General features: G+C 39.9%; 2 protein-coding genes across 2 annotated transcripts in view; both read left to right on the top strand.

The window, feature by feature from the left end:
• The window catches only part of rasa2 (RAS p21 protein activator 2), a 346,877-nt gene that overhangs the window by 89,752 nt on the left and 244,401 nt on the right, over positions 1-12,724 (top strand). The gene's annotated exons all lie outside the window — the stretch shown is intronic.
• On the top strand, positions 8,492-10,977 carry rnf7 (ring finger protein 7). The gene is made up of 3 exons (XM_049575955.1): positions 8,492-8,707; positions 8,847-8,894; positions 10,493-10,977. The coding sequence occupies exons 1-3, from the start codon at positions 8,542-8,544 to the stop codon at positions 10,609-10,611; spliced, it is 333 nt and encodes a 110-aa protein (XP_049431912.1). The 5' UTR covers positions 8,492-8,541; the 3' UTR covers positions 10,612-10,977.

Genomic DNA, 12,724 nt, shown 5'->3' on the forward strand with positions numbered 1-12,724 from the left:
ATCATAAGAGAATTATTTTTGTTGTGTCATTAACAGATAAAAAATTGGACCTGATGGTCAATATTTTACTTATTTTAGCCAATTGTTTTATTCACAAAGCAAAATGTATTAAAACCCGCCCATCTTTATTGGCTACTATGATGAAATTCAACTTAACACCAAGTCCGTTAAATTAATTGACTCAAAATGCGCAAAAGACCCCTATAGATTAATGAATAAACATTTTATATTTTATTTGGCCTTACTATATCTTTTAATTTCTGTTAACATATGTTCAATCATGATTAATTTATGGTTAATTTAAAGAGTATAATGCTTAATTTATTCTATGTTATGCCTTTTTTGTTTTGTTTGTTGTCTTTGTGTTTTGTATCTCTAGTCCTCTATTCAGTGCATCCTGGAAGATGAAAAGTATTTGATATTTGCCTTGTTATTTTTGTACATTACCTGTTCGAAAGGTTTTTGTTTATGTGTTTTCTGGTGTACATTTTTTTTTTATTATTTTTTATTAACCTTTATTTAACCAGGTAAAGCTTATTGAGATATAGAATCTCTTTTACAAAAGCGACCTGGCCAAGAGGCAACAGAATTTTATAGTACAAACAGTAATACAAATAAATAAAAATCGTACAATAAATAAAAATAAAATTATCAGGGATAGATTAAAAGAAGTTTAACATCTGATTTAAAAACAGTGACAAAGCCCAATGCTTTTGAGTTCCTTAGTTTTAAGAATTTTAACAGAGCTCTCCAGAGGGAACAGGTCCGACAGTTTTAATTCATCTTGCAGAGAGTTCCACGCAGAGGGAGCAGCAAAACGAAATGCCTTTTTCCCCAGTTCTGTGAAAACACAAGGGACAGTCAGAGTAAAGAAGCCAGTGGATCGTAGGCTATAATGTCCATGATTCCTAACAAGGTGAATTCCGAGATAGGATGGGACCATACCAAGTAGAGCCTTATAAATAAAAGTCAACCAATGAGTGAATCTTCTGACAAACAGGGATGACCATTCAGCTTTTTTGTACAAAGTGCAATGATGGGTCAGATTTTTGCATCCAGTGACAAACCTCAGAGCACAATGATACACAGTATCCAGAGAACGTAAACATGTGACTGGTGCATGCATGTACAGTACATCACCATAATCAAGCAGTGGAAGAAAGGTTGCTGACACAAGCCGTTTCCTGACTCCAAGAGAGAGGCAAGATCTATTCCTAAAGTAAAAGCCCAACTTTACCCTAAGTTTAGAAACTAAGCTTGAAATATGGTACTTGAAAGTTAGACGTTCATCAACATGGAAACCCAGGTACTTATAGGACGAGACCAGCTCAATGGCTGTACCTTGGCAAGTTAAAATGGGGAGATTTTTTGACAGCACAGTAGCCCTGGAAAACAGGATGACCTTCGTCTTATCAGTGTTCAAAACCAGCTTCAGCCTTTGCAGACGGGCCTGAACAACATCAAAGGCTGACTGTAAAAAAGTGAAAGCTTGCACAACAGATGATGCAAAACAATAAATCATTCTGTCGTCTACATAAAAATGATAGAAGACATCTGACAAATTATTGCACAGATCATTTATATAGATTGAAACAAAATGGGCCCTAACACCGACCCTTGTGGTACCCCCTTCAAAACCCTCAAAAATGTTGATGAGGACCCTGCCATCTGGACACACTGTGATCTACCCGATATATAATTTCTGAACCAAAAAACTGCATGCTCGGATAAGCCCACTTTGTGCAATGTCTCAATCAGGATAATATGATCAACAGTGTCCAACGCTGCAAACCAAGTAAGTTTTCAACAAAATAAGCACAAAGCACTTTAGCAATCCAAACACCTGAATACATGCTGGCATTTTATGTTTCACCAAATGGTAAATGGACCTGCACTTGTATAGTGACTTAGACTCTAGTCCCCTGACCACTCATGAGTCATATTCACCCATTCAGTGCTTACCACCACATCACCGTGTCACCCATAAAGTTCTGTACTGAAATGAACATTTGTAATTTCGCTTGACTGTGTTTAAGTTGTTATTACCTGACACGCTTAGGCCTCCATAGTCAATATGTGGAACATTTGATACTCAGTTTCTGTACCCTTACATTCACCTGTGGGGGTATCCCACCTATAAAGAGGTGTCTCCCACCTCCCAACTTATTGCATAATATGCTAACATATTCTTGTCTCACTTAATTTGTGTAGGGGCTTGAGTTTTATGGTCATAATTGAGGGAGGATTTTGTTTTTACCTTTTGCTGTCAGGTATGTTTTCTGTTATTTATTGTTCTGAATAGAATGTAACATGGCCGCCTTTTGCTGTCGTACTCCACGGGAGAGGGGCTCGAGTTATATGGTCGTAATTGACGGAGGATATCCACTGTCTGGGCCTTTTCATATCAACACCAGTCCGCTGGTTACATTAAGGCACAGAAAAACGTTGGCTAGGGTTGGGGAAAAGGTCATGTTTTGGCTCACAACACTGAGTTTAGGTGTCACAAACACAGCCAGAGATGTCCTAATGAGATGTTACCTGCTTCTGTTGTTTGTTGATCTTGAACAGTTGTCAGACATCCACCTGTCCCTCCTGTAATGTAACATATCCATGGTTTGGGCTGCTGCCTGTATTGCCCCTAAGTTAATCAAGCCTTGTCTGTATAAATAAAGGCCATGTACCACGCAGCTAACATGATTTGTTTTGATAATGTTAATGTTTTTCAGGCTTGTAAATGACTCATTTTCTAAAACATTTCAGCGATCATTAATCATCACGTAGCCTCAGGAGAGAGGGATAACAATTCATATATATTAGTGACATTTTATCCTTTCCTCTGACAGCCCAGTCCTCAAGGTAATCTGTCAAATCCAGTTACAGCCATGTGGGTATAGTTACAAGAATCTCTACTGGGAAGATTTATGGTGCAATTAATCACTGTTTTTGATATGTTGACGCACTGAGAAAAGAGGAGTCGTCCCTGCTTTTCTCTGGCTCCAGATGTTTGAATCAGTAAATTCTGTGTCCAGTGATTTAAAGGAGAGGAAATGACACTGCAGGCCCCAAATAATTAAGTTTTATTTGGAAGTTTTTCTGCTTATTTGAAAAGCGTCATTCAAGGAGAAGGTGAATTACAATCTCTTAAGTTATAACTGAATGTTTTCTCTTCATTTCTGTGTGGGTTTCGATCGATGTCTCAATCTGTCAAATATAATCATCTTTCAAATGTAGTGTCTCTGTTTGGTACAAATGATCTGCTCTTTGGCACAACATGCATCTTTCAGCCTGGTCAAGTTTGTCTACAACCATAAAACATGCATCGAGAACACACACTTACAGAACTGTCCCCAAGCTGTTGTTGTTGTTTACTTATTTATTTATGTAAGTCAGTGTACAGTGTACTTTTGGGTACATTTTGGTTTTGGTTTGGGTACAGTCCTAATATATATATTCATACAGAAAAGTCCCTCTCAGTCATCACTTATGACCCACTCTCAGTGTGTATTTATCTGCAGACTCTGACCTCTGCCTGTATTTTCTTATTCTATTTAGATTTTTTGGGACGTTTATACGCGTGTAACATCACAGCCCTCAGGTGAGACTGTGTTTCAAGAGACACAGCAACAAAAAACACAAATATAGCGAGGTGAAATGCCAAACAAGAGTGAATTTGAGGTTGGCTTTAACTTCTACTTTCACTGGCGACAATGACAATTACCACTCAATATAGGTGAGGCAAATGTTTGACTACTAAGCACGACTGACAACGGCACCACCTGAAAATGGATGCCAGTACTTCATAAAGTATGAAATAATGAACCCTGCAACCTCGAGAACATATTACACCAGTATATTTGTGATATAATCATAATCTGTTATAGCTCATTGGCTGCTTATAAAGAAATAAGGATGCAATTGCAAATTGACCTCTTGGTTTTCTGGCGGAACAGCAGAGCACAGCGAGGGTCCGCTGCAGGCTGTTTATAGGCTGTGGGTTAGAGCCAGATGGCCGAGAGTCAAGCTGGAGGTTTTACCAGGGCTGAAGAGGCAGCCATGGGGGGTGAGAGGAGAGCCAAGGCTTGCAGAGCATGTTGAAGACTCCTCATCCAAGTGTGTGAGATCCTGCATTCCCTCAGGTTCTCCAACATGCTCTGCAGGCCCTGGCTGTGCTCTTTTACCTCTGGCCCAGGCCGTGCTCTGCGACTTTGCCACAGGACCAGAGGGAGGTCACGGGGTTCATTCCCACAGCCCTCTGTCGCCTTTTGTCAAGTGTCCGCATACCCCTGGATGTGAAGTTGTGGACTTTTGTCTGTTTTCTCTGGGATTTTGTGGGGCAGGACTCGTCAAGAAAAGTGCATGATAATGCAAAATTCATCCAATTCAGTGCTCTATATTGCCATATTCCATGGAGACGGACCGTACTGCACCCCATAGTCCCACCACCTCACTCCCACATATGAGATCTACTTAGCTGGGAGCAGAGCAGACAGCAACTTTGGAGATGGACCCTCAGTTAGCGGCTGTCACCCCTGGGGCTGGGTTAACTGGTTAGCTCTGGCTGAAGTTGAGGTGATACCTCTCAGATGGTACAAGCCACTCTCCTCATGGCAAAAGTGGTCCCATAGGCCAGGAGTGAGGTGGAGATGAAGTTCAGCTTAACCGGTCTGTTTATACACCCATGATGGAGGTAGCAGCCCGCTAACTAGCAGCTAACACAGTCAGAATTGCTAACACAGGATGGCGCTCAACGTTTGACTCCACCCACACTGAGCACAGCCCCAAATTGCTAACTGGAGTGAGGGGCTTCTCAACAATCCTGCATAGGCTACCTTTAAAGGTTAAGACTTGCTTTTAAACTAAAAGCCAGAAATGAGTTAGCATTTTAGCGCTGTCAGGTGCCTCATCTCGAAGGAGCAGAAGGGTTTTTTGTTAAAATAGGTTTTGGTTGGATGTCTGAAATAAGGTCTATGGTTAACACAAGCTTAACTTTCATGTTTTGTTCCACCACATAAAACACATTAGTCAATACCCTACTTATTAATTTTGAAAATCAAACCTTTCTAGAGAAAGTGCTCTGACTCTGAGACTTATTTTACTAGCTAACTTAACTTATCCTTTTTAAAAGTGTGCGTTCATCTTGAAAAACAAACAACTTATGTCATTACAGAGAGAAAACCAGTGATCGTTTTTCAAGATGAAGGCAGTACAGAAATGATCTTGGGGAAAGACTGAATGTTGGATGTTGGATCCACTGCTGGTGAAGGGCTTGGTCAGAATCCTGGCCACAGCAGAGAACATCCTGATGATGGCAGGGCACTTCTGTTTGTTCTGACGGATTGATTCATTCTCCAGATGGATAACTTCACTGTGGGACACTAATGTTTTAACCTCACTGGCTGGAGCGACTTTGTTGCTTTTTCCTCTGAAAAAAAACCCAAACCTTTGTAACAAAGCTGGAGGGGTTTCGTGTAGCCCTTTGCAGCTGCCCAATTCCCTGGCAACTGCCTCCTTGAATGCCATATCTTCAGACACGATGGCAGCCTGCAGCAGCTCTGCAGATCCAAACTGCAGACAAAGCCTCTTGAAGATGGTATGGTGGAGGTTTCCAACAGTCTGTGGGAAAGTGAAACTTGTCTTTCCCACAGTCCTCCTCAAATTCTTAAAAATCCCATCAAAGTCCAATACTGATGTCTTGGTGGAGAGGGTGATGTGATCCAGCAGCTTACCAAGAAACACAGCAAAATAGGTCCTCTCCCTGCGAGATCTCATCTTTGGTACTAGTGGGAGACACTGGGATAACAAAACTCGAGAAGTCTGAACTCTGCCTCTCCGATAGAGAGCCTTTGGTACCCTGTGTGCTGAACTCCTCAACTGGATGTCTGAGGTGATGCATTGACCAGGGATTCTTCATATTGGGAGTTAAGGTGGAACTTCTGGACCAGGCAGGAGATTCTTATGTTTCATATTCTGATTGCTGGGAAGAGTTTAACTGCGTGATAACAGCCAGTGTGTGGTTGACCTTCTCGGCCACCTCTTCTGCAACCAGCTGCAGCAAGTTTTCAGAGTCGTCAGACCTCTCCTCTATAGCTCCTAACACACTATCACTGTTTGATAGTTAGACTCTCTGTGTGGATCTTCAATCCTGTTCCTTAAAAAGAGAAACAATCATACTTAAGTCAACAGATCTGTTTCGGGCAGTGGCATTCAAACAGTTCCCGCTGGTATTGTCCTCTGAACTTATTTTAGAACCTGAGGGATCAAACTTAACCCTCATAAGTGATGACAATATTCAGCAACACTGGAATATGGTTAAAAAAAAAGTTTCAAGAAGCAATATTGACATATACCTATATTTTATGTTAGCTCTTCAGGTTATAACATGCAAATCTTCATACAGTAATGATCTGTTGTAAATGAATAACACAGTTTTTGGCTGTGGAGGCTTTTGACTTGTATTGTGACAGAAGTGTTGATGGGGTCAGTGGTACTCTCCATGAAAATGTAGCCCCAGGTCCAGTCATTAACCTGAGGTCCCACAACATCCAGGACCAAGGTGCAGGCAGCAGCTGGACAGTGACAGAATCAAACTTGCCGACAGACAGCAACACCAAATGACTGGAAGAAAACTTTAGGAATGGTTAAGCAAAACAAACATTTCACCATGTTTTAAACATTGCTTGATGACTTTTAACTTTGAGCCTGTTCAGACCTGGTACTAACAGGCATCTTTGGTAATCTGATCACAAGTGGACAGCTCTGTCCGTCTGTTTTTCATGATATGGTTGCAGAAAAATGTACTATGGTCATTCCTGTTTCAGTACTTTAAAATAAAGTACACGTCTTATTCACTGGGTGATTTTTTTTCTTAAACTCTGACAGACAATCAGACTCCCCAGAGGGATTTCCTACGCATCACTAATAATAATAATAATAATAATATACAGCTTATATGTGGTGTTCTCTATCAACGACTCATTAATAAATAAATGTGGATTTATTTCAACATCTTAATTATTGGTCATCTGGGGTTTTGTTTGATTTTAAATAAAGACTTAATTTTCAAATATGAAATATTTAATGCCAAATTCAAAGGCATGATGACAAGCTAGCAGTGAACACTTGCCAATGGCACTTTTATATGTATATAACATATATAATATAATAATATATATAATAATATGGCTGTGAATCTGAGGAGGACCAAGACACCGGTGACCCCTGTTTCCATCCAGGGGGTCAGTGTGGACATTGTGGAGGACTATAAGTACCTGGGGGTACACATTGATAATAAATTGGACTGGGTTAAGAACACTAACGCTCTCTACAGGAAGGGCCAGAGCCGTCTCTATTTTCTGAGGCGACTGAGGTCCTTCAACATCTGCCGGACTATACTCAGGATTTTCTATGAGTCTGTGGTGGCCAGTGCTATACTCTGTGCTGTTGTGTGCTGGGGCAGCAGGCTGAGGGTGGCGGACGCCAACAGACTCAACAAACTGATCCGTAAGGCCAGTGACGTGGGAACGGAGTGTGACTCTCTGATGGTGGTGTCAGAGAGGAGGATGCTAAGCTACGAACTATCGTGGACAATGTCTCACACCCACTCCACCATGTGCTGGTCAGGCACAAGAGTACTTTCAGTGGGAGACTCATACCACCAAGATGTACCACTGAGCGCCACAGGAAATCATTCCTGCCTGTGGCCATCAAACTGTACAACTCCTCCCTCTGAGTGTGCAATAACCCCATTTCACCCTGACTGTATATATTCTGTTTGTGTAAATAATCTTGTTCAACTTACAATATATATATATGTATATATATATATATATATATATATATATATATATTTACTTTTATGTTTGTTAATAATTCCTGTTTATTTAACTATATATTTGTAAATACTATTGTTTAAATTTCTTATATTTTCACACATCTTTCCTCTCTTGCAAGGAGCACCTATAACATAAATAATTTCCCCTCGGGGATCAATAAAGTAGGCTATTTCTGATTCTGATTCTGATAAAATTATATTTTAACAGGACAGTGTTGTTTCAGCTTCTATATCATTAATTGTTTCTAAAAATTAATTAATTTTTTTCTGTGAGTCAGGAGAAAGGATACACACAGTGATACAAATAAAACAGATGTTTATAATAGTATTTATTGTCCACTGTGATGGAAAAAATTGCCTCATAAGTCCCATTTGTTATTAACTTATTCTCAAATGTATGTTGCAATCATGGAAAGAAGATGAATGGGGCAGAAATGACGTAAGCCTTTGTTTGTGCTTTTGTATTTTACTATTTTTTATCTGTTCTGTCTTCATATGATGGTATTTTATTACAATGTGTTTGTGTTGTTTATATTGTGACAAGTTATTTTAAGAGTCAGACTTTAAATTCTGGATAACAGCGCCATCTTCCGTCGCTATGGAGACAAGCCGTTTGCTAACCCCGTTAGCATTAGCATTGCTCATAACCGCTTCGTCCATTTTGTTTAGCTTAGCTAGCCCTGGCTAAGCTCAGACACCGTGCAGCAGAGATGGATGACGGCGACGAGCCGGGGATCGTCCTCTCTCACAACACTTCTTCAGGCTCTAAGTCGGGTGGGGACAAGATGTTTTCCTTAAAGAAGTGGAACGCTGTAGCGATGTGGAGCTGGGATGTTGAGTGCGATACTTGTGCCATTTGCCGGGTACAAGTGATGGGTGAGTCCGAGGAACAGACACTGTTAGAAAGCTAGCTTAGCTGGGGCACCGGCTAATGTAGCTAGAATGGCTAATGCCACCAGTAATACCTGAAGTCATAGGCGCGGTGCAGCTGTAAAATGTTTTTCTTGATTCGCAGATGCTTGTCTCCGATGCCAGGCGGAAAACAAACAGGAGGACTGTGTTGGTAAGATATTGTCGGCTATGAAATACGCTAAACACTTAACATTTGGTTATTTAACATATTGTGTTTATCCAACAAGCTAACATTAGCTAGCTTGTTAGGAGCTGTCAAAGACACTGACCAAGCCAGATGGCTAATCACACAGGGCGGGGTGTGTACTTCTGCTTAGTCGTTTCATGCAAAACAAATGGTTGACATTAGCTTGCATAGATAGAGAGCGTCATTGCATTGTTTGAATTAAACATATTATAGCCAGAGGTGCGACCAAGTCACTGTTTTGCACGTCTCAAGTCTTTGCATTCAAGCCTCAAATCAAGACATGTATGCCTCAAGTCAAGCCTCAAATCAAGACATGCATGTCTAAAGTCAAGTCCTAAATCAGGACAGGCAGGTCCCAAGTCAAGACTCACAAGTCCCTAGTCAAGGCACAAGTCCTAAACACTTTGAGTTCTGAATCCCAAACAAGTCATAGTGCACTATTAACCAAATTTAATCGCATTTTACCTACAGAATAATGAAATATTAAATTTACAAAAAAACAAATTATTTTTCAGATTTGTACTCATTTGTTAAAACCAGTGCATTCATTCAGTCATTTTTCATACCTGCTTATTCTATTGGGGGCTGGAGTTTATCCCAGCTGTCAATGGGGAAGAGGCAGGGTACACCCTGGACAGGTCACCAGACTATCGCAGGGCTGACACATAGAGACAAACAACCATTCACACTCACATTCACCCCTACAGGCAATTTAGAGTCACCAGTTAACTTAACCCGCATGTCTTTGGACTGTGGGAGGAAGCTGGAGGACCTGGAGAAAACCCATGCTGACACAGACTCTGCACAGACGGGCTCCTCTACTTAAGGGTTAGAAACCCCCACATTGGATTAGAATTGGGAACCCTCTTGCTGTGAGGCGACAATGCTAACAACTGCACCACTGTGCAGCCTAAAACAGGTGCAACTGAATTAATCAGGAAAAAAAGAAAACTGACATTGCACTGTTTATGTAGCACTATTTAACGCTGCTAAAATAGAATATACTCTGTATGTTTTGTCCAGTGTTGCTGTATTTATCTCATCTCATATTGGAGAAATATCTATAATTTTCTCTTCAAATTTCTATATATCATTCTCTTCCCAAATTAGCTTGATGGACAGTATCAAGTATTTTCAAGTCAAACGGCTTGAGTCTTTTTTGATTTTGACAAGTCTAAATTCATAAAATTTGTGACTACAGTCTGAGTTAAGTCCCACAAGTGCACATCTGTGATTAAAACGTAATGTTAATCAAATTACCTGCTAACAGGTGTGTTGAGCCAGCTACGTTTGATAAGGGCAAACTGCAGAACAAAACAAGAGTCATGTTGCCTTGTTGGACTGTACAGAAGGATGACATAGATAACAAGGACTGTGCCTTAAGGAAGAGAACGAAATAGTAGATCTTAAAATGGAAATAAAAATCACAGATAAACTCAGAGTAAATTAGTTTTATTAACCATTGAAATACATAAGGTCATACTTAAATATTCTGTATAACATAAGCTGTTAATACTAATTCATTGTCTCTCCCTGTGTCCTCTGTCTTCATCTTCTTTCAGTTGTATGGGGAGAGTGCAACCACTCCTTCCATAACTGCTGCATGTCCCTTTGGGTGAAGCAGAACAACCGCTGTCCCCTCTGCCAGCAGGACTGGGTGGTTCAAAGAATCGGCAAATAAGCTCCGACTCCAGGCGGTCTGACTCTCAGACGACACCTGTGTGCACCCGAAAGTGGTGACAGACTTGACAATGATCACTGCAGCGTCAGAGCCACTGACACCAACAACCGTCTGTCCTCCTACTTATGAATGCATGTTCCAGTAGTCCTGGTGCCGAAGGAGGACCATGGACAAAATTAAAGTGGCACAAGCTCGTTGGTCACTGATGGGATGATGTGGCTGGAGGGATCATGAAGAGAGGATGAACCTCGTTGCAGTGTTTGGTCACATCTTAGCTTTACTTTATTGTCTGTGGTGGTGGTGTTCAGCACATCTTGAATATGTGACTGTCTTTTTAAAAAATAAAGAACTGTGCATAGCTGTAAACATGTATTCTTTCATCCAGTAACTTGAACGGGTTTAGTACAGTAAAATTACGGACATTGGTGTGTTGTTATGCAACAGATGTTTTAGTTAAAATTAAAGAAAGTGCACATTGGTTTAGCTTTTTGCTACTGACAAGAATGTCATCAACAAGAATCAAAAACTGTTGAGTTCCAAATCTAGCATTAAATCTTGCCAAGCTTTGAATTAACTTTCAATTATTCTTTAACCAATTTATAATTAAAATGATAATTCTTACATTTCAGACTGATTCTTGAACTGCTGCTTGTGATTAGACACCATTTATTATTACAGTAGGTTGGCTTCTTGTGCAACAAAGAAATGGTTTTGTGGGAAAACATGTTCATGTCCTTTATGTATAAAAACTCCTCTCATTCCTTTAAATCTGCACATTTTGATTATCATCTGTGGAGTTCACAATGACTTAGCAACCAACAAACATCCATGTCCAGGTAAACTTACCTCCTTAAGTCACCTTAATGCCGTAAGTCCTTTGGCAGTCAAAGTGAACTACCTGGAGGGCGGCCATGCTAACCACAAGCAGTTGTTATACCTGTAGGATGAGACTGGCCTTCATCCAGTTTCACACGTCACCTATTCAAATCAACAGCGGTGGAGTGTACAATATGCTGCTAATACCTGTTTGTATAAGATTTTCAGTGCAGGACTTTTACCTGTAACAGATCTTTTAAATTGTGCTATTGTTACTTAAAAGACCTGAGTACTTCTTCCACCTCTGTAAAGCAGTTATTAAGACAAAATTTAGATTTTACCAAACTTGAAGTGTGGAATAATTACATATGGGTGGATGTTTCATGGATTTTTTTTTAAACTTTTTATTTAGTGTTCAGTTTTTACAGTTAACATTCCCTGACACAGGACCTCTTAAAATTATATTTAAACAACAACAACAAAGTAACACAGAGCAATAAAAGCTAAATAATATACTTAAGTATATAATAATGAGAATATATGTATAATATGTATGATATAATATATAGCACAAAACTAAGAATTACAAAGGGGGGCTGCATTTACACCAGAGCAGGTTCAGTTACAGAGGAATACAACAATGACATGTTGAGTGATTTTCCATTATAGTACAATCTTTCAGTTGCAGACTTGCTGTCATTCGTTTCATCATGTATACTGTTCTGAGTCTCTGCATCCACTGGGTTATAGTTGGTGGTTTTGCATCTTTCCAGTTCATCATTATCATTTTTTTCTAGGCAATCAGTAGGTATCCTCAGTAAAAACCTCTGATCAGTGCTATGTCTATCTTTAGGGATTACTCCTAACAGAAATATTAATGGGTAGTGGGACATCTACCTCCATGATTTTGTCAGTTTCTTTCTTAACGCTTCCCCAAAACCCCTGAATTATTGGGCTGTCCCAAAAAATATGTGTGTGATCCCTTATTTTTCCAACACAATGCCACTGAGGTTTCTTTCATATATGATGACATAATGAGGGAATGAGGGAAGTATTAAAATATCAGATTTTTTATTTTCCAATCAAACTCTTTCCATAATTCCTTTCTGACAGTTTGCCCACAGATCTTCACATATATTATCTTCAGTTACAGTATTGCTTTCACATTCATGTAGGACAGCTCAGTGTTCTCTCTGAAAAATAACGCTGATCACAGTTTCCTTGTCAAGGAATGCTGTAAGTGGGTAAGACTGATCAGGGTAATTCACTTACACATTAGGCTAATGACTGCAAGGAC

Source organism: Epinephelus fuscoguttatus, linkage group LG5 (assembly GCF_011397635.1).
Source record: "Epinephelus fuscoguttatus linkage group LG5, E.fuscoguttatus.final_Chr_v1".
NCBI classification, from domain to species: domain Eukaryota; kingdom Metazoa; phylum Chordata; class Actinopteri; order Perciformes; family Serranidae; genus Epinephelus; species Epinephelus fuscoguttatus.

Bases quoted from the DNA above. Each gene is read 5' to 3' on its own strand.
- rnf7 (XM_049575955.1), top strand. From the start codon at position 8,542: ATGGATGACGGCGACGAGCCGGGGATCGTCCTCTCTCACAACACTTCT. The intron at 8,708-8,846 runs GTGAGTCCGAGG...CTTGATTCGCAG, and splicing joins TTGCCGGGTACAAGTGATGG to ATGCTTGTCTCCGATGCCAG. The intron at 8,895-10,492 runs GTAAGATATTGT...ATCTTCTTTCAG, and splicing joins CAAACAGGAGGACTGTGTTG to TTGTATGGGGAGAGTGCAAC.